Consider the following 25425-nt stretch of genomic DNA (forward strand, 5'->3'; position numbering starts at 1 on the left):
TTTTTCGCCACCCTACGGTCCCATTTGATTAGACTGGTCTGGGGCGGAAAACACCCCCGGATCCGTTGGAAGATTCTCACGCTCCCGCATGACAGGGGCGGCTTCGGAGTACCGGATTTGTATTTGTACTATCTGGTCGCTCAGTGTGCACACGCCTTTGCCTGGTACCACCCTGACGCTCGGATTCCATTTCTTCGTCCTGAGGCGGATTTTGTTCTCCCGGGTCGCTTGTCGGCAGTGTTGCCCAGGGGTATCCCCCGGAGTCCAGTAGATATTCAAACGGTGTCCGCCACCAGCTGGGCCTGGAATAGACTGTCTCGCTATTTGGACCAGCCCATTCTATATTCCTCATCTCTCCCGCTTCCCAATGCAGGTTGGTTGCCGAGCACTGGCGAGAAACTTGTGCAACGCACTTTAACGAAGTTTAACCTCACCAAGATTGGGGATCTATCCACGGGGGGCACATATTTTCGGTATCGGAAGAGGCACGATTCCGCGAAGCCACTTTCATGGACAAATTCATCCTGAACCGGCTTTACTTTACGGTCAGGTCAGAAATGAAGAGATTCCCCTCGAGCCGGCTTCCTTTGAACCCCTCACCCTCCTCATTTATACGGATACAGGGGCACACATTATTTCTAAATTGTACAGGGCATGCGCCGCGCTGGTTCCTTGTGCGGATGACCAGTTGCGGGCGGCCTGGGAGGCGGACTTGGGTAGACCTATTACGGACGAACAATGGTCCGCTTGTTGCAAGGTCGCTAGCACGATATCGCTCAATAGTCGTCATAAACTTCTTCGCTATAGGTTTTTTCGCCGCAGCTATATGACCCCGGACAGGCTCCACTCCATTGATCCCACGCGGCCTCACACCTGCTGGAAATGCGCTGCACCTCATGCTGATTTTGCACACATGACCTGGACATGTCCGCTATTACATTCATTCTGGACGCAAGTGCACAAACTCCTTGATGAGATGTTAGGGCTTACGTTGGTTCCCACTCCTGGGGTGGCATTGCTGGGCTACACTGCAAATTTCCCCAAGACAGTTCGGAGGCTTGCGTCTCTGGGCTTTCTACTAGCCAAGCGGGAAATTGCTCGACACTGGGGTGGTGGGGCAGCTCCCACGGCCACGGCGTGGCTTACGGCCATGGCTTTTTGCAACACGAACAGCGAGATTTACGCTAGTCTCCTCCCCACCGTGGCCCGTCCCAAAGATATCTGGGGTCCGTATAAAACATACATCGCGAACCTACCAAGCGCCTCTCAATCACACGCCAGCTCGGAGATAGTGCCCACAGGGGTTGGATAGGTTAGACACCAGCGGGGATGCATATTCAGATGGGCCATGAGATGGTTGCAGTGCTATGGGCCTCTCCGCTTCGGGCCCGGAGTCGTGGGCTGCGCAGGGCTTGACTTTTGCAAATATGAAGATTGAAGTTCTGGGGGGCATTGCTGGGCGGATGGAGGGTCCATGTTCCGGGGTATTCCTGTCTGGGTTCGAGGGGTGGAAATGCTATGATGGTTGTTAGGACCTTGATGCCCGGAGCTTTGCTTATATGTTCTTTGTGGTCTATGGAATGGAATTGTCGTAATGTATCTATTACACTGAAGTCTATAATGCACACCGCTGAGATCTCTGTATTGTTTTCTATTTCAATCATAAACAATAAAAAAAAATTTTTTAAAGTGTCGATTTCTGCAAACTTTAAATATTCTTTAAAAATCGTATAAATTGTGAAAACGTAATTACTTACCTGTTTTGGATAAAGGTCCCAATACTGAGTCTAGGCACCAAGTACTGGATTACAAAAGTAACGAGAACATACTATAACTGCAACTTGAATCTTCTTCCATAGGGAATCATTAACTGTTTTCTATGAAATTTCTTCTAAGTGTCAACTTTTAAAATAGCAAAATATTACTTAAAAATCCTAGTAGTAACTAAGTCGACTTTTATCACTTGTTTCTAAGAACTGTCCCAGGACTGAATCTAGGATCCAGTCCTGGAATTACAAAAGTAATCCTGAGAGTAATCTATTGCAAATAATCTGAAACTTCCATTGAACTCAATGCATTATTATGTTTAAAATTGTGTTGCCTATTGCAACAACTTGTAAACATCTACAAAAGCCAATTGCATATTGCAAAAGTATTTACCTAAAGCATCTCAGTCTGAGAAAGTATATTTTAATACCTATTGTTGGTTCTAAAATAAAACTATATTTTTTTACAAAAACCATTGGCCTAGAGTCCAGTTCTTGAGTGTGTGAGACCACTTGCTGACTGAGCGTGTACAACAAATGCTTTACACTGTCCTCTGATACTGCCTTACTGCTCGACCAAGCTACCACTTTAGAGAGTAAGGTTATATCTAACTTTAGCCTCTGTCAAACCTCTAGGGATTGTGGACTCTGTACCTATTTGGGAACAGTATATACAGAGCCACTTTCTCACAAGCGCTTCTTCAGGGCATAATAATATGAATAACAAATCTTGAAGGCAATACCCAGAATGTCATTAGGTTATAGTTCTGAGTCCCCTCCTTCCTCACTACTGATCTCATGTGAAAAAGACCCGAACATTATCCGTCATGTGTTAATTTACAAACAGAAGGGTTACTGATTTAGTGGGTGGTAGTCTGCACAGGGCCACTTCTCAGCAGCATAGCCTAAATATATGTATTAAACTTATTTTTTCCAAATAAAAATAAATCCTGCAGTTTGCCAAGAATAAGCAACAAGAACTAGTTCAAACCTGGCTCAACGAGATTAACTTGGACAGTTTCAAACCAAATATTTCACCCAATGCCAAGTCTCTCTTAATCACTGGGCACAGATTCCACCTTCCAGGAACACATTGCCAAGAATACTATGACAGCAGTTTACCAGCTCTCTACTGGAGAAACTTAAACCATCTCTTCACGAAAGCGACTTAGGAAATGCAGTACAAGCCCATTTACACTTGCAGCAGAATGGTAGCAAAACCCTGTTAGAGGGCCTCTCATACTAAAAACACCTCCCCTCTGCAGCAGCACACCGCATCAAGAAGCTGAAGAAATATGGCTACATCACCAGCACCCTGATGGAACTCCACTGGCTGCCCTTGCTAGCCCACACCATCCTCAAAACCAACTACATCATCGACAAAGCTATTACCATTACCATCTCTACATATATGGCAGGCAAGCTTAGCATCTCCGGTGGCTCTTGGCACATTCGCAGTCAGAACATCATTAGATTGGACATAAATAATAAGTGCAAGAAAGAAAGCAACTGGTCTTTTCCATATGTGCATGGAGGATCTGGAACCACATCCAGTTATCCATAAGAACTACAACAACCCTTCTTCAATTTTTGAAAAACTTGAAGACTAACGTCTTTGAAGAAGACAGCATCACAATGCAGCTACAGTGTCTTGGTTTTAAACCTTGTATAGCAGTGCTTCTCAAACTTTACAGAACCACAATCTGGTTTCTCTGAATAGTTATCATTCATCCATCACCAAGTAAACTGTGTTGATTTGTTTTGATCCCATTATTTTTTTTTGTTTCCTTATTTACATTTGTTTTGTGTTATACAAAAAATGGCATCTTACAGTCTCTTTTCAACCCGTGCCCCAAAAAGATAGTCACATAATTCATTTTACTTTCTTTGACTGCAAGGATGAGTTTGTAAACACAAATTCCCATTTTAAAAAACAACAAGCAGCAAGAAGGCAGAGTACATAACTTGGCATTTGACCAAATGCAACACAAATACAAAATTTAAAAGGCATCTTTATCTATTGCTTGGACTTTCTCAACCCACCAACTATTGGTTCGTCGCGACCCGAGTTTGGGAAATACTGCAGTACAGTGTTCTGCTGCCTTTCCGCGAGGTTCAAACTATAGAAATTCAAAATGCATCTCATATTGAGAACAGCAAGTTGTTGTATATTCACCACGAAATAAGCTCTCTTGAAGTTTGCAGGAAACAGAACTGTGAAACATGTGAACAAGGGAAAAAATAATGAAAATACAAAGAGGACAAGGTTTCTCAACCAAAGCACTATTCAGTCAATCAGCTTTATTCGGAAAAATAAAAAAAGTTACATTAAAAGCATAATATTTCAGATCAGAATACAAACAAAAACTATTTGCCCAATACTAATAGCACAGACAAAATATTTAAAAACAGGTCATATCACAACCAAAACACTAAGCAATATAACCGAGGGCAAACGGTGGTCCATAATTAGTTATGTTTTTATTGGCCCCAACCACCACTTGGCTAGTTACTAAAAAAACACAAGGCCTCTCTTACCTCCTACGTGGCCAACCTTCCCTACCCAATATCGCAGAGCTCGGTTTCAGCGTTTCATTCTTATTTCTCGAAACTTGCTCACATTACTATCAGTAAACTCTGTCATATAAACTTCTCCTTTGGGTTTTCCAGCTACCTATTCGGCTTTCTCCACCTTATCTCCCTATGCACACTTCTCCAACAGTAAATGCAGCACCACCGAATACTGCACTTTGCCAAACCAAACAAGCATTGGCAAAGCCAACAGATAACGCCTTTGCTGAGCAGGATGGTTAAAAGTAAAAAAAAAAAGAGAAGTTAAATTTTTTTTTTTTTTTTTTTAAAAGCTCTGACGCAGCAAGATGCGGCCGCATCACAGCTCTTTTTAGGTCTCACCTAGACAGCGCTTGCGTTGTCTCTTCAAGACATGTTGTATATACTTTGTAGGCTTATAAGCCTGCAAATTGCTATTCATTTGTTTCTTCAAGTCCTTTAAAAAGCCTTGCTTCCAAGTGGTTAATCTTTCCTATTAGTCCCTCCTTTTCGTGGGTTGTTCCCTACCACGAAGCACCGCCCCATTACTTGTAGCCTTACATTTGTCCCATTTTAGCAACTGCTTTAGGAACTTCTTTTTTCTTTGTCTAAATGCACTTCACACTAACGCTAGTGTTTTAATCTTGCTCCAAGCTTTTCTGTAAACAGGGCTGTAATTCAGAGATCAGACGCCGTTTCCTTGCGGGCACTTGATCTTTCTCTGACTTCAAGGTGAGAGACCCCATCTTCCCACCCTCTCACTCATAACTGCTTGCCCCCTCCTTCCTTGTTATATAAATAAGCAAATGGCTTCATTTTCTTGTCTTACCAACTCCCTCTCGCATAATGGTAGAAGCGGTTTCAGCTAAAAAGTGTTCATGTCTGCAGCTGCCGCCCAGAAGCTTCACGTCAGCTGTAAAATGAGGTGTTAGCACCTAAGGCCACAGAAGGGTGGTCTGGGATGGAAGAACATTAGAATGTACGGGGGGCGTGTCATTGAAGCCTCTTTTGGAAGCGCTCATCAGCAGCATCATGACCCGACCCCACAGCCTTTGTACAGCTTTACTGGCTCTTCCCGGTGCCGTGGCCCGGGCCAGGAGCAGTGTAAGATATAACGTATCCGAGTGAGTGTGGGGAGGACTCCCCCAACAATACCTAGAGCATGCTGTGAAGGAGGCGTGAGGGCTGTAAAGTTAACTTCACGCCCTGCAAGACCAGCACACTCCATGCTGCCTGAGTGGCGACCATATTGAAACACCTGATAATGGGAAAGGCGACAAGCATAGAGGGTGATTTGGAAATCATTTCTAATAAGGTGCATTGCTAGTGGATTTATTAATTTAGAGGAATATTGAGGAAAAATATTGAAATAAAGTACAGAGGCATGACCGAACTACTTTTCAAAAAAAACATTCACACTGAGAAGAGGCTTCTCAGGCTCTGAGCCCAGGCTTGGATGCTCTGCAACAGAGAGCAACCATATCTGGCTTCTTTTCAGGCTTATGGTCATCTTTCCCGGCGTTAAAAAAAATACATGTATCATCAGTGCTTTTGCCATTCTAGGTGCAGCTCCGGAGGAGCTTATTGATGGCACTGTGAGAACCCTCAATACCCAGCATTCTATTATCATTAATCATATTCACCACATTTGAGTGACATTTTTCCAACTGATGCTGTGGCGCACTGTTCAAAATCATTGGCAAAGCCAGTAGGTCCCTAAGGCGATACCTATTGGCTGTGCCAATGCTTGTTTTTCTAATGGCTGGTGGGCAACATGGACAAGGAGATAATGGGCAAAACTGACAACTAGAAGCAACTTCTGATGAAGTTAGAAGCAACACATGACAGGAGTGGGAGGGTTAGAAGCAACATACAGGGGTGGGGGGGTTAGGGAAATTTAAAAGAAACACAGACAATGGGTCACCCCGAAGAAAGGCATGGCACAATTCTCTCACTGTGCATGTAGCAGCATGGCATCAGCACTCAAACATTCACCCCTCCAACCCCACAGGTACAGAACGGGCAGGAGCAGTGCAAACATCAGCTACGCGCAACATCTGCAACAGTGCAAGCAAGTAGCAGTTGGAGCTTCCGTCAAACAAGCGCAGCATGTTCAACAGTGTAGGCTGCAATCACATGAGGAAATGGGCAAATGTCAGTCAGTTACATACACTATATGTGCACAGGCAGAGAGTGCATACTTCTCTCAAAGACAGACGAGTCAGCAGGGCAACACAACAAAGAGTAGCAGTGCAAGCGTAGTTCACACACCTGATACAGTGCGAGCAGCAACATAAAAAACGTCCCTCTCACACAGAATATATACCATAACGGTAGAAGCAGGTTAAGTTCCTCAAAGAGCAAGCAGCATTGCACTTCTTTTTCAAAAGTCTCATTCACTAGTAAACAACACGTAGGAAAGTTGAAGTCTGTAAATGTGGATTTATTTTAAGCTAAGAGAAAAGAGCACAGGCAGAGCAGTAAACCTACTGACAGCTGTCAGCCACTTCAAATCCTAACATTCCATTTGTTGCCTTAAGCACAAAGTAAATACAGCATGGTCAGCAGTCGGGCACTCCTTTACGCCACATAAAGGTACAGCAAAGGTAATAGGAGCAAGCTTCCCTCAACTACATATATTTCTGATACAGCACAAATAAAAGCTGGTAAAGATTCACTTGCACACAGAACAGAGACATCAAATGGAGCAGAGCAAGCTTTTCTTCCACACAACAGATACAGCACAGCCTGCACCGCAAGCTTCCCTAGCGTCCAAGGACAATGCCAGCATCCACCATAAATACAACTGATAGCGCACAGACAGCAGAGGCACAGGCCTTCCTCTGAAGCAGCAGAGATACAACTTTGACACTGCAAGCCTCCCTCCTACAAAGAACAGGCGCAGGAGTAAAAAGTGCATGTTTCCACAAATATACCATGCACGCCATGGGACTCGGAACAAGCTTCCTTCTCCCTGAAAATGGATACAACTGACCTCCCACACAAGCAGAACAAATATAACAGCACATGCTTCCTTAAACACTGAGCATGTACAGCACAGACAGCAGCACTGGAAGCTTCTCTCATACAGATAAGGTACAGCAAAGCAATACTATAGGTTTCATTCAGATACCAAACATGTTGTACAGGGCAAACTGTGGCAGTGCAATTTTCACTCACATTTGTTTTTATTTTGCAGTTTTCTCTAGGGCGAACATGGAGGTCAGAAGATACAAGAGCAAGCTTTGCTTGCATACTTAACAGCACATCATATCAGCAGTGCAAGTTTCCTTTAAACATGGAATTGATTAAACACACGCAGCAGTGGAAGCTATGTACGCATGCACACACAAGAGATACAATACAGGAAATAGTACTGCATTTTCCTCATGTAGAGATAAAGTTGGGACAGTAGCAATGCAAGCTTTTTTCACAAGGCGGTCCCAGGATGCTTGTTTCCGATCCAGGGAAGACCTGGCTTGGCAGTTCGGGCTGGACTGTCCCCATGAGGAACAGGTTAAGACTAACTTGCATATGGCTGGGTCTGAACTGGGGTGGCGAAGTGAGCTTAAGAACAATGATGGATTCAACCCAGATCTAATAGTGACTGGGGGTAAGTGTCTGAAAAGTTTCAGCGCTCTGTCCATCATCATCTTGTGTTTGCTTTGGGATAGCATAGGCAACACTGCAACGGTCCATTGTACACAAAACATGTACACCAAAAGCATCAGCTGTGTAGGCTACTGGAGCACACCAGACAGGCTGAGTACATACAGCAGCAGTGCATTTTTATTTGAATGCGTAACATGTACAACATAGCCACGTTGCACACAACAGCAGGGCATGCTTCCTTCCCACATAAGGCAGATACTGCACAGGTATCAGCATTACAAAATGCTTTGCAATTTGGCAGGTAGTAGCAGTGCATTTTCATTTTTAACAAGTATGGCAGCAAAGTACAAGTAGCTACAGGACAAGTAGAAGCAGTACAAGCTTTCCTCATGGACATGCAATGCAAGCTTCCTTCACAAAAGGGACAAAACGCACAAGTAGTAGCAGTGTAAGCTTAGAAATAAGAAGCAGTGCGGACTTCCTTCACACACAGGATAAATACAACACAGGTAAAATAGCAGGACAAGTTGCTTTCCCACTTTGACTGGTAGTGGGAGCGAAAGCTACTCTCACACAGAAAGGTAGCAGCATTGCAAGCTTTATTTACACATTGGGAACATACTATAGAACACACGTAGCAGTAGTCAAAGCTTCCAGAGTACACACAGAATAGCTAAAGTACTGAAACAAGCAGTTTTATGATATTGTTTTGGGACTTGCATAAAGCACGTCTGCTACTTTTGTGACATCTTACTATTTGTGGGCAGTCGTAGCTACACTTCAGTATAACAGAGTAAATTAGTATTGCATTGATAGTACACTCCGCAAACCTTGGAGCTCTTGTACCTTGTGCGGGAGTCTTATCACCTTTTGTACTCTGCATTTTGTCGCTTCATTTTCCCCAGCACGTTGTAGAGAGCACTGATCTCTGGATTGATCTGTCGATCTGCACCCCCATGCCGTCCGGGTACACCCACGACACCCCAGGCCCCTGCTGCATCGTCTTGGCACCAGCAATAACCCACTATGTGCTGGAATAGATCCACATGGATCCTGGAATGAAGCGTGACTAAGGGACACTGCTGCAGTTTGTTTGATGGGTGAGCCAAGGGGGCAGTTGCCGCTCCCTACTTACCCCCTTCCCCCCTTTAGATGTTTGGAGGGTTCTAAAGTTAAAATTTCAATGAAATGAGATTATGCATCCATGGTCCCAACATATTCGAAGTTGAAAAATAAATTATTGAAGTTACAAGCCATTCCGCAGAACAGAGTTGTATGGGATTGTGAAGCTTTTAACTTGCAAATGTCCAATAACAATAACAGAGAGCAATCCCCTTTTCCTTCCAGCTAGCTTTGGCTAAACCATGGTGCCTCCAGTAGACCACAGACACGGGTTCGGACAGCTACACTGGGGCAGGATTGTGCTTGCCAGTGTTTTAAGTAGCCCTCAACATATGTCTGATCCATTATAAAGCTCTCAAACAACTACTCGCCCAACAAAACTGAGAAGAAAATTGCGAAAAAGCACAGGCAAATATACATATAGTCTCTAAAGAACTAATACATACTGAACATTTTTGTGAAGATTTGGGTGTACTATACGATAGGGCTGTGGGGTTTTATCATGCAGTACTCTCTTGGGTCCAGTTAGGCTTGTTTACTTAACCTCAACCCTGGGTAGCTGTGGCTGCAAGCACTAAGGCTCAGCAAAGGAACAATGTATAATGCATTTAACAGCACCAAACAACGAAATAATAAAGTCACAACACACGAAAAAATGGGGACACCAATTTATAAAAATAGATATTTTAATAAATTTTTTAGAGACCTTGATTAGAAAGATCCACCAGAGAGTTCCAGAAGATTTCAAACAATATAATAACTTTGAAATACAACTGCAAATAAGCATTTTTTAAACGTTTTAAACTTTTGAAAAGTTTGTAACAGGCTACTCCGGCCTGGGTTAGGTGACCAAATCTGACATGACAAGAGGTCTAGGGGGCCAGAGATGAGACTTTGGACAGTTACCTGGCTACCAAAGAGGTTTTAGGGCAAGATCCAAACGTTAGAGAACAACCTTCATAGAAAACAATGGAGTGGTCCTGATGCTTAGGGATGCAGGCGAAAAGATGATCTGGTTATGGTGTGGTCGATTGGGGTGTCTTTGTGGTGGTTCCCGGTCCACAGGTGAAGGGGAGTGATCTTCACCACATAGGTCGGGGTCTATCTAAGTCCTCTGCGTTGCAGTAGCAAGCCAGCCAATGCTAGGCTACCGGTCAGTCTGTACCACGGTTGAAGCCACATCCTTGGGTGGGGGCTAGTGTCCCTTGGTTGTTAGGAATCTGAACTTGGATAAATATCCTGGGCCAGGAAGGCTCAGGTGCAACCTTTGGCTATCTCAGGTCTGTCCTCTTTGGGGGCCCGGGAACTGGTAGCTGCAAAAATTCGGCAGTGGCTACCAACTTGTCAGTTTGGGCCACTTCAGCTTGTGTCGCTTGTGCTGGTTCGAGAGGGATCAGCCAACTGATCCTTGGAGTCATTGCTGTAGGCTGGGGATCAAGCCAGGAGCCACAGGCAGAGTCAAAACAGAGGGGGGAGGGCTTGTGTGTGTGTGTGTCTCTTGCCATTGTGCAAATGGCAAAGTCGAGCTAGCATTGTAAAACACTGGCCTTCCAGTCTGCAGTGACAGGCTGGAAGCCATTTTGTACTTTGTCAAATGGGATGGCACAGATAGTAATGCAACCCTGGGTGGGGACAATGCCTTAAATGCGCTGGGTAACATATACTAGGGAGGTATAAATAAGTCAGTCCTTGCCAATTGTGAGTATCCAATTCGAAATGCAATTCGTAGAGGGTCAGAACACTGGCATTAAGGTCTGCTAAGCAGGCCTCAGTGCACTCACAAGTCGAAAAACCAGCACCATCAATCCAAAACTGTGGGAGTGGACACGCAATGAGGCATTTCCTTACAATTTTTATTTTTTACTTTTCTATCATTGGACCCTGGAAAACAACAAAAAACACCCACATGTAGAATCGAGGGACATGTTTAAAATAGAAACACCCATTTCTATAAATAAAGCAAACTCATAATACCTGTGTAAAGCCCATTTTTAAGTTCTCTTTTTATTGATCTTCTAATACAAATGTATAAACTATGGGCCAGATGTACTTAGATAGCATTGTGCGATTCCCTAAATGCAAATCACAATGATTCGCAATTAGGAAATCGCAAAATGCAAAGTATGAAGGTATATAGTACAACTTTTGTGATTCCTAGGGGGTCGCAAATGACCTAACTCATGAATATTAATGAGGTAGATCGCACTTTGCAACCTCCTAGGAATCGCAAAAAACACGGGGATGGTGGCCTGCTGAAATCAGCAGCCCACCAGGTCCGTGATTGTTTTTAAATAAAGCAATCTTTTTTTTTTCGTAAAGCAGCCAGTTATCCTTAAAGGAAAACGAGATGCTATATAAAACAAATAGAAAAGTTTTCTTTACATTATTTAAGAGCAGTCAGTGTCCGTGGGACCACTGCTTGCTCTTAAAAATGGTTTTACAAACATTCACGAAGGAGAAGGGGTCCCTTGGGGACCCCTTTCCATTTGAGAATGGGTTACCACCTACTTGCAGTAGATGGTAAAATGTGAATGTTTTGCTACCGCCAATTGCAGTCACAAAACATTCATACATACAGATGCAATTCGGTATTAGGAAATGATGCCCTAAACACGGCCCTTCCTAATACCGAATCGCAAACCCATTTTGCGATTCGGTACAGGTTACTGAATCGCAAAATTAAGTTTGCTGCATCGGAAAAGCAATTTTTGAGTTTGCAAACGGGCAGATTCTGCGAATCTGCCGATTTGCAAACGCAAAAAAGCTTGATACATCTGCCCCTTTATTCCTAAAACACACTGAATATTAAAAAGGAGTTTAAAACACACAGCAATCTTGCTTTCTAGGTCCTCAATGATCAGCTGTACTGACTCATGGTCCTTTTAAAACAGTGGTAGCCCCCTTAGTTCATTTTGCAGTCTACTGAAATACACTATGCCTGAACCCCAGAAACCGCACTGTCAGCCTCGCAATTTGGTTTTGAAGGATGGATTGAGGATCTGAAAACACCCAATGCCAACCATTTTTCTGTGTCATGTGGGAGAAATCTATTCTCTCTGAGAAACATAAAAAAGAGAACAGTAGGGCAAATCCCTGCCTTAGAATAGGGAGGTTAAATAGGAATGATTAATAATCCACATTTGTAAAGCGCGAACAATCACCCGTAACGGTCTCTAGGCGCTGGGGGCCGTCGGGAAGATTAAGCAAGCTATTGCCCAGAGTCACATGGTGCTGGGCTAATCTGCTGCCGGGAATCGAACCGTGATCCCCTGATTCCGGAGTTAGTCGCCCTGGCGCCACACCTCTTCCTGGGTGATTATTTCACACAGTCTCTGCAATTAGACTACCTAGGGAGGCTTGACACACCAGGCTTAGAGTCTGAATGTACTCTATATATGTATGAGCTGAGGCCCAAGAAGCCACTTCACAAAAGTCTAGGACTGAGCCATTTCACATTAGAGCAGCTATGGCTGCTTTACCGAAAATGATCGGTTTGCTTTTTGATTCAGATTAAATTTTGCTACAAAATATTTCCGACTACAGTCTGCTTAGTGAAGCCAAGTCAGTGCAAATGACCGTATTAATTGGCTAATAGCAGTTGAGATTTACGCAATTCTGTTTTCTAAGTATCTTAAAGCGCTTTTTGCATCAAGGGTATGGAGAAAGCACTCAGCCCGAGATATGGCAACCGGGAAGAAGGCGAGAAGCCGAGAAGCCAGACTGAGATTTAGGTGAAAATACAAAATAATTCTGGAAAGAAAGAAATGGCAAGCCTATTTGTGTGATCCTTTTGCCCTGAAGGGAACTGCTTACCATCGATAGGCCACTCAGATGGGTTCCCCATCCTTCCACCAAAACATCCCTTTCAATGATCTGAGCTGGAGATTTATAAATTGGGATGCCATGAAGCTGGTTGTTCTTACATGACAGAAATTGGGACTGACTAGGAGGAGGAGGAGGAGGAGTAGTTCAAGATTTGTTCGCATCAGTTCCCCGTTTTCTAAGATTATAGGTCTTCCAGACAATCTTTAAGTGGCTGCTTATGAAATCTTGCATTAAAGGATTAAAAAAATGCAAAAGGTCAATCAGCCAAATGTTTTGTAGTTGTTACATGACATTAACACTTGCTCTCTATGGAGGACACTGTCTTATGAAGGAACCAGATTCTTTATTTTTAGCATTAACCAAAAAAAGCCTATGGCTTTCATTACGAGTGGCCAAGGGCAGGGACACAGAGCAATCTTGATGCTGGACTGTTTATCTTTCCCAGTACATCCTGCTCTGGAATCAACAGGTCCAGAAGCTCTGGGGTTTGCTGACCCAAGTCTTTGTGCGAAGATTCTCCCACACCCTTGCATGTTCTTTGGAGACAACATGAGGAACAGCAAACAGTCCCCGATCATCAGCTTTGCTCTCCCCAACACCTCATACCTTACTACATGCCAGAACATCTCCTGCACCTATTTACCACCTGAATGAAACAGGTAGCAAATGTGTGCAGTTTTTGGTCAGTTATTTCTACATGCAGGACTTGGACCCGGTATTCCCGGGTCCACGTGGTAACTCCCAATCCAGGGAAAATAACTTATCATCCCTTGATTTTCGGTGTGGGATACCAGTGAGAACCAGAAATGTACAGACCCAAGACTTGAAGTAGTGAGGTGGTTGTCTGCAGATTCTAAAGCACCTTGTGACTGGAGTCAGTACTAAGCAACCAGTCGCCTAGGTAAGAATAAATTAATAAGCCTTTGTGGCAATGCAACATTTGCTAACATGGCCATGCCTTTGCAGAACGCTTGTGCTGATAGCAGTTGTTCTTCCCTATTCTCAGTCAAAGAAACTTTCTGTGGTGTTTTCATACAAAGATATAACAGTAGGTGCCTTGTACATATACAGAACACATGTAGGCTCCATGTTGTAGATTCCGACTTTCTCAACACATTTGTTTCCAGAATTTGACAACATTCCCCTTTAAAGCTGGAAAAGACACATTAGTTTTGTTGATGTTTTAGAGCGAACTCTAACATATTATTTTATGCAAGAGTGTACTTTCTGTACTTGCTAGTCCAGTGCAATTTGTCTCCAAACCCTTGATAGTATGTTAGGTGATGAAAAGTGGAATTAGATTTTGCATCTATTCTGCACAATATCAAGCACTTGTGTCTGTTATGATGTATTATATTCTCCTCTACCAATAACCAATGGTGGCACATTAAAGATTCGCAGTTTTGCTGAAGAAGTCTTTCATTCAACCAAAGGCTGTTCAAAATTAATAAATAAATCAGGTTCGCCTTTTGGCTTGGCCACTGCAGACCTACGGACTTCGCCAAATGCTTTTTGCCAACGCTGTTCATCATCATCATCATCATCATCATCACAATGTTGTATCTGAGTGCAATCGTCCTCACAAGTGTATATTCGTCATGCCGTTACTGCAGCCCCAGAGTGATGTATAAGTGTGCAGGCACCACCACAAATGTACACTCGTACATAAGTTTTTTTTATTTTTTTTTAGGTACTGCCGGAAATGTTCTCTCAGTACCGGCACACACTGTGGAGTAGCTGTGCACTTTAGAAATCTGATTAACAGTTTCAGCTGTGGTGCCAGACCTTTAGGTGTCAATGGGTTATTGCCTAATAAACTGCTTCTGTGCCTCTGAAGAAGGATCAGCTTGTTTTATTTACACCAATCAGATACCCTCAACATGAGAAGATACAAAATAAATTGCAATGATCAAGACACACAAGGCTAAAACACAAATGAAATGTCATTTTGGTGAACTGTTCATACGCTTAAGTCAACATGGGATTATGCGGAACCAAAGACACTCATGGACAAAGACACTTAAATCGAAGTAAGTGGAAGCAAAAGACTAGAATGGAGTCACGCAAATGTATTGTGAACTATAACAGGAGGCTGAAAAAGACTGCTGAGGAATAATATGGGGGAGATACCACCTTACCACAGACATTAATAAAACATTCAGAACAACCTTCAAGGGAAAAGAAACTAAGTTATGGTGCAGCAATTTTTGACACTACTAAAGTTCAGCAACTAAAAAGAGATGTGAAATGCTCAGCAATGAGAGCCTATTAGAAGTAATGAACTATAGTCAGCACTAAGGAGTATCTTTAAAAACTGGTTGATTACAGCCAATTATGTTTCAGAAGTTCCTATCGAGCAATGATACTTTTTTCCTTCCTTCATTAGGAAATCATTTAAACGCTTCAACTACTTATATTACATGACAAAAGGCTATGCCCGCACAAAAGGCAGAAACGTATCCAACATGAAAGAGCGGGGTGTGAGGTTTTGGGGGAGGGGGCAGAACGAGCTTACAATGTTGATTCAAAACAAATACTTATTGAAAAGGTTTTGAATGACAAGCAATACGAATGGAACAGACATGGAGCATGATGAAATTAAGTACTGGAGAATTATTAAAAAGCAGTCTAAAAGCAATGGAACCTAGGAGGGAATCCAGGCAGTGCAAGAGGTGAAGCTCTGCAAGTCTATTTACAATGCATCGAGAGGGCAAGCTACAAAACCCCTGACCAATGTGCACCAAAGTTTCATTTGAGCATGCAGATCAGATCTGAGGACATGTAGTTTGGAAACCAAATTAAACCACACGTAGTTCAGAAACGGAATGAAAACTAAAACTCACTTCTTAACAACTAATGCTGCAGCCAGCTAATGACCTGCATATACCAATTACTAACATCAAAGTCAAAGTGTCAATGAAGGTCTTCCAGCTAGAACCATTTCATTGCATGGTTAGAAGCAGATAAGTAGTTATGTGTGTGGAAAAGGTACAGAAACAGCAGAGCAGTGTAGATTGTAGAGGTCTTGTGTGTATAAGGAACATTTCTGATCTTAGATGGTCATTACAGGAAGCTGTACCAACTATCCACATGTGGGTCATGAATGGAAACACAAAGCGGGAAATGAAATAAAAAACCTATTTAAACTCGTATTGCTATTTGCTCTGGACAGGACACATGCAAAGAAATCAAGCTTTCCTACCTTTTCAAGCTCCTCCATGTTGCAAACCATGTGTGCACAGGTGGTGAAGATTTCCACTGCACGCGACCTTGTGCGTATCCCATACACCTGTCAGAAAAAAGCGACCAATAACTATAAAGTAATTGTTCAGCACCTTCCGAATGCACAGACACAGAAAATAAATTCATACATCATTGCATTTTATTTCAACAGCATTACAGTCCTTCATAATGCAGTATTACCAAACTTCTAACCCCACAATGTTCATTTTCTGCAACTCACTATGTTCACCCTCCTGGCAACTTTTGTTTTTACAACACCTAAAAAGGTTAAAGTGCTGGCACTTCTTTATTTGGTGTTGTCACTACTGTTAGAGTGTGTAGTTGGTATAACGGAGTCACATGAACAGGGCCACTGCCAACCCAGGTCTGGAAAGGTGTCATATACGAGTGCCTGTGTGTTGCGCGCTAACAAGAAAAAACATAACCATAACAACGTACCCACTCCCTCCATCCCCCTCCCTGCCTCCCTGCTAGACGGATTTAAAACTACCCGCCACCCCAACATTGCAGAGCGCTTCATACCCAATACCTGTAACAGTACTTGCGTTTCGGGGGTGAGAAGTCCGGGGAACGCTGTAGTCTAACCCCTCTTTGAAGATCATTATTCATTCGAATCCTGCCTTAGCCGCACGGCTAGTCCTACAGCCGCGGACCCTGGCCTGCCCTTCCGTCTGATGAAGACGGTCACACTAACTGGATATCATCCGGCGGCGTGTTCATTACTTCTTTATTGGCAGCCCTTGAATAAGTCCTTGAAGGTCGGCGATGTCCATTTGTGCCCCGTCCCCTTTTTTCATTCTTCAGCCTCCGACCTTTGTGCGCTGTCGTCTTCCTGCTCTCGACTGTGATCCTTGGGGTCCCCCTCCACCCCTCGCTGTTGTTGGCGTCTCTCTGACCGTCTGGATCCGTCCACTCGTCGCCACCCCTCGAGCCAGTCGTGGGCCTCTTCAGGAGTGTCAAAAAACCAAGTTTTGCCGTCCGCCACTACTCGTAACTTCGCCGGAAATAGTATGGAGTAAGTAAATTCTCTGCGCCGAAGTTCCTTTTTAATCTCTAAGAAGCTCCTGCGACGTTTGGTAACCGCAGCTGTGTAGTCCGGAAAAAAAGATACCACAGAGTTTTGGATGCGAATCGGCGGGGCCACTCTTGCTGTTGGCAGTATTGCATCCCGGTCACGGAAATTAAAAATTCGGGTCAGGACGGGTCTGGGAGGTGCTCCAGACTTAGGCTTACCGCCTGGCACCCTGTATGCCCCTTCTACTGAGAAAAAGGTGGAGAGCCCCCTTGGTTGGAGTCTTGTCTTTATAAGTTCCTAAACATAATGGTCCATGGCCGGGCCCCCTTCACTCTCGGGAATGCCTGTGAGTCGGACGTTATTGCGGCGAGAGCGCCCCTCCTGGTCACCCAGCTTCGCCGCCATTATTTTGTTTTCAGGATCCAGGTGGCTAACTTTTTTAAGCAATGTGGCTGTGTCCCCGGCCAGGGTTTTCGTTACTTGTTCCACCTCCGTGACCCTTGCGTTCATTTTCTGGAAGTCAGCCCGTAGGAAGGATACATCCATAGAAATGGTGCCCACCGTTTACTGCACATTAGTGAGAGCGGCCATAATGTCATCCAGTGTCACTTTATTTGCTCCCTCTCCTTCCAGGGCTTTGTCCGGCATTTCTTTGCGGTCCGGCAGAGCCGGGAAGTCTTTTGCGTATGCATACTTGTCCAGTTTGCCCTGGGCGGTTGTGGGTGGGCCCCTGCCCCCCCCACCCCTTCTTGTCTGGGGAACTTTGCGCCGGCCGGTAATCGCCGCCGCCAGCCGCGGGATTGTCCCTCCACGCGCGGCCTGTCGGTTTTCCCACCGCGCAATTACCTGAAAGGTGTCGGGGCAGAGCGCTAGTATTGGTCGCACCGCCAAGAAACGCGGTCCCGGGGGGGGGGGGGGGGCACTCCACCTGGCCGAGTGACCTCTGTCAGTCACTCCGGGCGTATAGACCGTCCGAGTGCAGGCATCAGTGACCATGCCCCGGAGAAATCAGTAGACCAGGTCTGCAATGGGCTCCGGGCGTTAATTCAGCCGGCTCTCCCCGGGGTCGGTGTCCCTCTGAGTAGTTGCGGCTTAATGCTGCCCCGGGTCGCCCTGCACGCCCCAGGGGTCGCTTCCAGAGTTTATGGCTTCAATAATGGCCTCCACCACGAGGTCCTTGTTAGCTTGGGCTGTGTCCCCTGGAGATGAGCATTTACAGATGGGGCTCAGGAGTAGTGGAGGGCCGGGTCTCTGCTGGGTTCTCCAGGCCCTACTCTTCACCAAGTGGGTGCTCCCGCCTCCGTCCCGCACCTCGTTCTCCCCCCCGTCAGCAGTCCTCGCCTGGAGCCGGGGCCCGACTCATCCCCCGATGGGCTCCGACTCACCGCAGGTCCCAGCAGCAGCAGGCAGCATGACCGTCCTCCTCCCCGAGCACCTCAGGGCAGGTCAAGCTGTAGGTCGAGCAGGAGCCAGCGCCACAGGTGTCCCTCCTCCGTTCGCCTCTCGATGCCGAAGCCAGGGGGGACGGGGAGGGGGGGGGGGGGAGAAGAGGGGGGAGGGGAACCGGCACAATCTCGTGTCGGTACCCGACCGCGCCGCGCAGCCCCCAGTACAGGCCGCCGGCTCTGATGGACGTGCTCACAAAGCCGGCAGTTGAGCGTCAGCCGCTGGGTCCGAGTCTAAGGCCAGTCCCCGGCCTCAGCCTCGTGTGCAGGCCACACCGCCTCACCCGATCCCTCCAGCTTCCCACGCCCGGAGGGCAGATCGATCGGTGCACCGCTGATTCCGGTCTTCTATGGTCGTCTTCAAGGTAGGATGATTGTACGGATTATGTGCCAGATTTTTAGGGGAATCTACTCTGCCCCCGGAGCGCCTCTATGATGCGGCCATCTTAATCGGCAGCAAGCCATGCCCCCCATCAAAAAGTGCTGGCACTTCTGCATAGGAATTCAGACCCAGTGCTGCAAGTTTGGACTCTTTCACAAGTTCAAAGTCTACAGTGAATTCCTTAAAAATCTAACGACAATTCAGGCAGCGCTGTAGACTTTCCAACAAGGAACGCTGCTGTACTTTCTTATTCAGATACGGAATGAGCATTTGACCAAGTGCTTTGAGCTCGCCTGCCTCAATCAATTTCCTAGCTGTCCAGCAAAGTGGTTTGTGTGTGTGAAAATTCTCACAGTTTGTTCTAAATTACTCAATGTGAAATTTTCAACCAGTTCCCATTCTAGCAGGAATAAAGACACCAAGCAGTTTGGTTTGCCTTTAGGACTATCCTTTTGATTTATCCTGTCTGACTGCAGATTAAATACCCAACCTGCCCTGCTCGGTAAATGGGTATTTGAATAGCATAGCTGTTGTGGACTTGTGGATGCAAGTCTCTCAGTTTACCCTGAAACAAGTTCAGTTAGAGTACTCTGACTTCAAGGTGGGCTAGTAATGGATTTGACCTGACTGCTTCCAATACTATGGCTTCCTTTTAGGCCCCCTGCCACATTCTGACGAACCGGACAACTCAGCTGACTACTAACAATAGAATCAGGCTCTAATCTAAAAACAACATTAGAATATTGATACGTATGACAAACTCAGAATTAAAGGTGGGAGGTAATTGGTGAAAGGAAAAAATAACGGTCGAACTGAATCTATGAAAAATAAATATGGCACTTCAAAAAGTGTATTATTTAATCTAATTTGAAAAACAATCATCCCAAGAACAAGGTAAAGACACTTTTGAAGCTTGCCTGTTATATGCATATGCTGGTTTGCACACCGGACATTCAGCCTTTCCACGCTGTGGCTTACAATAAGACAGGGGCTCACAAAAATGCCAAAGTGGTACCCCCTGCTATGAAAGTCACCTCCTTACACAAGTTATTTTGCACAGGATACTCAGCCTTTGCCATCTAAACTCCATGACAGATGGCGGACACCGAGGACAGATGTGTCTTTCTGTTGGATCATCTTGATGATGAAGAGGTACTTTTAACTAATGTATAAAGACATCTCTAATAGAGATAGAGACATCTCTAATAGAGATAGAGACAGAGACATCTCTAATAGAGATAGAGATATCTCTAATAGAGACAGAGATCTCTAATAGAGACAGAGACATCTCTAATAGAGATAGAGATATCTCTAATAGAGACAGAGATATCTCTAATAGAGATAGAGATAGAGATATCTCTAATAGAGATAGAGATAGATATCTCTAATAGAGATAGAGATATCTCTAATAGAGATAGCTCTAATAGAGATCTCTAATAGAGATAGAGATCTCTAATAGAGATAGAGACATCTCTAACAGAGATAGAGACATCTCTAATAGAGATAGAGATATCTCTAATAGAGAGAGATAACTCTAATAGAGATCTCTAATAGAGATAGAGATATCTCTAATAGAAATAGAGACATCTCTAATAGAGATAGAGATATCTCTAATAGAGACAGAGATAGAGATATCTCTAATAGAGACATCTCTAACAGAGATAGAGACATCTCTAATAGAGATGGAGACATCTCTAAAAGAGATAGAGAGACATCTCTAATAGAGATAGATCTATCTATATTTATCGAGATAGAGATCTATCTATATCTATCGAGATAAGAGATAGAGATAGATCTATCTATATTTATCGCGATAGAGATAGATCTATCTATATTTATCGAAATAGAGATAGAGATAGATCTATCTATATTTATCGAGATAGAGATAGATCTATCTATATTTATCGAGATAGAGATAGATCTATCTATATTTATCGAGATAGAGATAGAGATAGATCTATCTATATTTATCGAGATAGAGATAGAGATAGATCTATCTATATTTATCGAGATAGAGATAGAGATATCTATATTTATCGAGATAGAGATAGAGATCTCTAATAGAGATAGAGATCTCTAATAGAGATAGAGACATCTCTAACAGAGATATAGACATCTCTAATAGAGATAGAGATATCCCTAATAGAGATAGAGATATCTCTAATAGAGATAGAGATATCTCTAATAGAGATATCTCTAATAGAGATAGAGACATCTCTGATAGAGATAGAGACATATCTCTAATAGAGATAGAGACATATCTCTAATAGAGATAGAGACATATCTCTAATAGAGATAGAGACATCTCTAATAGAGATAGAGACATCTCTAATAGAAATAGAGATCTCTAATAGAGATAGAGATAGAGATAGATCTATCTATATTTATCGAGATAGAGATAGAGATAGATCTATCTATATTTATCGAGATAGAGATAGAGATATCTATATTTATCGAGATAGAGATAGAGATCTCTAATAGAGATAGAGATCTCTAATAGAGATAGAGACATCTCTAACAGAGATATAGACATCTCTAATAGAGATAGAGATATCCCTAATAGAGATAGAGATATCTCTAATAGAGATAGAGATATCTCAAATAGAGATATCTCTAATAGAGATAGAGACATCTCTGATAGAGATAGAGACATATCTCTAATAGAGATAGAGACATATCTCTAATAGAGATAGAGACATATCTCTAATAGAGATAGAGACATCTCTAATAGAGATAGAGACATCTCTAATAGAAATAGAGATCTCTAATAGAGATAGAGATATCTCTAATAGAGATAGAGATATCTCTAATAGAGATAGAGATATCTCTAATAGAGATATCTCTAATAGAGATAGAGATATCTCTAATAGAGATAGAGATATCTCTAATAGAGATAGCTCTAATAGAGATCTCTAACAGAGATAGAGACATCTCTAATAGAGATAGAGATATCTCTAATAGAGAGATAACTCTAATAGAGATCTCTAATAGAGATAGAGATATCTCTAATAGAAATAGAGACATCTCTAATAGAGATAGAGATATCTCTAATAGAGACAGAGATAGAGACATCTCTAATAGAGATAGAGACATCTCTAATAGAGATAGAGACATCTCTAATAGAGATAGAGATATCTCTAATAGAGATAGAGAGATCTCTAATAGAGATAGCTCTAATAGAGATCTCTAACAGAGATAGAGACATCTCTAATAGAGATAGAGATATCTATAATAGAGAGATAACTCTAATAGAGATCTCTAATAGAGATAGAGATATCTCTAATAGAAATAGAGACATCTCTAATAGAGATAGAGATATCTCTAATAGAGACAGAGATAGAGACATCTCTAATAGAGATAGAGACATCTCTAATAGAGATAGAGACATCTCTAATAGAGATAGAGATATCTCTAATAGAGATAGAGATCTCTAATAGAGATAGAGATATCTCTAATAGAGATAGAGACATCTCTAATAGAGATAGAGACATCTCTAATAGAGATAGAGACATCTCTGATAGAGATAGAGACATCTCTGATAGAGATAGAGACATCTCTAATAGAGATAGAGATATCTCTAATAGAGATAGACATTTCTAATAGAGATAGAGACATCTCTAATAGAGATAGAGACATCTCTAATAAAGATAGAGACATCTCTAATAGAGATATCTCTAATAGAGATAGAGACATCTTTAATAGAGATAGAGATCTCTAATAGAGATAGAGATAGAGACATCTCTAATAGAGATAGAGACATCTCTAATAGAGATAGAGACATCTCTAATAGAGATAGAGACATCTCTAATAGAAATAGAGATCTCTAATAGAGAGAGATATCTCTAATAGAAATAGAGATCTCTAATAGAGACATCTCTAATAGAGATAGAGACATCTCTAATAGAGATAGAGACATCTCTAATAGAGATAGAGACATCTCTAATAGAGATAGAGATATCTCTAATAGAGATAGAGATATCTCTAATAGAGATAGAGATATCTCTAATAGAGATAGAGATATCTCTAATAGAGAGAGATATCTCTAATAGAGATAGAGATATCTCTAATAGAGATAGAGACATCTCTGATAGAGATAGAGACATCTCTGATAGAGATAGAGATATCTATAATAGAGACATCTCTGATAGAGACATCTCTGATAGAGATAGAGACATATCTCTAATGGAGATAGAGACATATCTCTAATAGAGATAGCGATATCTCTAATAGAGATATCTCTAATAGAGATAGATATCTCTAATAGAGACATCTCTGATAGAGATAGAGCTAGAGATATCTCTAAAAGAGATAGACATGTCTAATAGAGATAGAGACATCTCTAATAGAGATAGAGATATCTCTAATAGAGACAGAGAGACATCTCTAAGAGATAGATTTATCTCTATCTCTATTAGAGATGTCTATCTATATTTATCAAGATAAAGATATAGATCTATCTATATTTATCAAGATAGAGAGAGATAGATCTATCTATATTTATCAAGATAGAGAGAGATAGATCTATCTATATTTATCGAGATAGAGATAGATCTATCTATATTTATCGAGATAGAGATAGAGCTATCTATATTTATCGAGATAGAGATAGAGATAGATCTATCTATATTTATCGAGATATAGATCTATCTATATTTATCGAGATAGAGATAGATCTATCTCTATTTATCGAGATAGAGATAGATCTATCTATATTTATCGAGATAGAGATAGACATATCTCTAATAGAGATAGAGATATCTCTAATGGAGATAGATCTATCTATATTCATCGAGATATAGATCTATCTATATTTATCGAGATAGAGATATCTATAATAGAGATAGAGACATCTCTAATAGAGATAGAGACGTCTCTAATGGAGATAGAGACGTCTCTAATAGAGATAGAGACGTCTCTAATAGAGATAGAGACGTCTCTAATAGAGATAGAGACGTCTCTAATAGAGATAGCGACATCTCTAATAGAGATAGCGACATCTCTAATAGAGATAGAGATATCTCTAATAGAGATAGAGATATCTCTAATAGAGATAGAGATATCTCTAATAGAGATAGAGATCTCTAATAGAGATAGAGATATCTCTAATAGAGAGAGAGATATCTCTGATAGAGAGAGAGATAGATCTATCTATATTTATCGAGATAGAGATCTCTAATAGAGATAGATCTATCTATATTTATCGAGATAGAGATAGATCTATCTATATAATTATCGAGATAAAGAGAGAGAGATAGAGATAGAGATCGAGATATCTGATAGAGATCGAGATATCTCTAATAGAGATCAAGATCTCTATGAGAGATAGAGATATCTCTATTAGAGATAGATATCTCTATTAGAGATAGATATCTCTATTAGAGATAGATATCTCTATTAGAGATAGAGATAGATATCTCTATTAGAGATAGAGATAGATATCTCTATTAGAGATAGAGATAGATATCTCTATTAGAGATAGAGATAGATATCTCTATTAGAGATAGAGAGAGACATCTCTAATAGAGATAGAGACATCTCTAATAGAGATAGACATCTCTAATAGAGATAGAGACGTCTCTAATAGAGATAGAGAAGTCTCTAATAGAGATAGAGACGTCTCTAATAGAGATAGAGATACCTCTATTAGAGATAGAGATATCTCTATTAGAGATAGAGATATCTCTATTAGAGATAGAGATAGAGACATCTCTATTAGAGATAGAGACATCTCTAATAGAGATAGACATCTCTGATAGAGCTAGAGATAGAGATCTCTAATAGAGATAGAGATAGAGATATGTCTAATAGAAATAGAGATATCTCTAATAGAGATAGAGAAGAGATATCTCGAATAGAGATAGAGATATCTCGAATAGAGATAGCTCTAATAGAGATAGAGACATCTCTAACAGAGATAGAGACATCTCTAACAGAGATAGAGACATCTCTAATAGAGATAGAGACATCTCTAATAGAGATAGAGACATCTCTAATAGAGATAGAGACATCTCTAATAGAGATAGAGACATCTCTAATAGAGATAGACATCTCTAATAGAGATATCTCTATTAGAGATAGAGATATCTCTATTAGAGATAGAGATAGAGACATCTCTATTAGAGATAGACATCTCTGATAGAGATAGAGATCTCTAATAGAGCTAGAGATAGAGATCACTAATAGAGATAGAGATATCTCTAATAGAAATAGAGATATCTCTAATAGAGATAGAGAAGAGATATCTCTAATAGAGATAGAGAAGAGATATCTCGAATAGAGATAGAGAAGAGATATCTCAAATAGAGATAGCTCTAATAGAGATAGAGATCTCTAATAGAGATAGAGACATCTCTAACAGAGATAGAGACATCTCTAATAGAGATAGAGACATCTCTAATAGAGATAGACATCTCTAATAGAGATAGAGAGAGATATCTCTAATAGAAATAGAGATATCTCTAATAG

General features: G+C 42.1%; 1 protein-coding gene across 1 annotated transcript in view; it reads right to left on the reverse strand.

The window, feature by feature from the left end:
• Nucleotides 1–16160, reverse strand: part of LOC146866939 (importin-9-like) — a 51414-nt gene extending 35254 nt beyond the window's left edge. Inside the window, exon 1 of the mRNA XM_085603267.1 lies at nt 16078–16160. Coding sequence (XP_085459393.1) covers nt 16078–16107 — 30 coding nt within the window. The 5' untranslated portion in view covers nt 16108–16160. The remainder of the gene's footprint in view (nt 1–16077) is intronic.
• Between the last annotated feature and the right edge of the window lie 9265 nt (nt 16161–25425).

The sequence above is a fragment of the Triturus cristatus genome, chromosome 1_2 (assembly GCF_964204655.1).
Source record: "Triturus cristatus chromosome 1_2, aTriCri1.1, whole genome shotgun sequence".
NCBI classification, from domain to species: domain Eukaryota; kingdom Metazoa; phylum Chordata; class Amphibia; order Caudata; family Salamandridae; genus Triturus; species Triturus cristatus.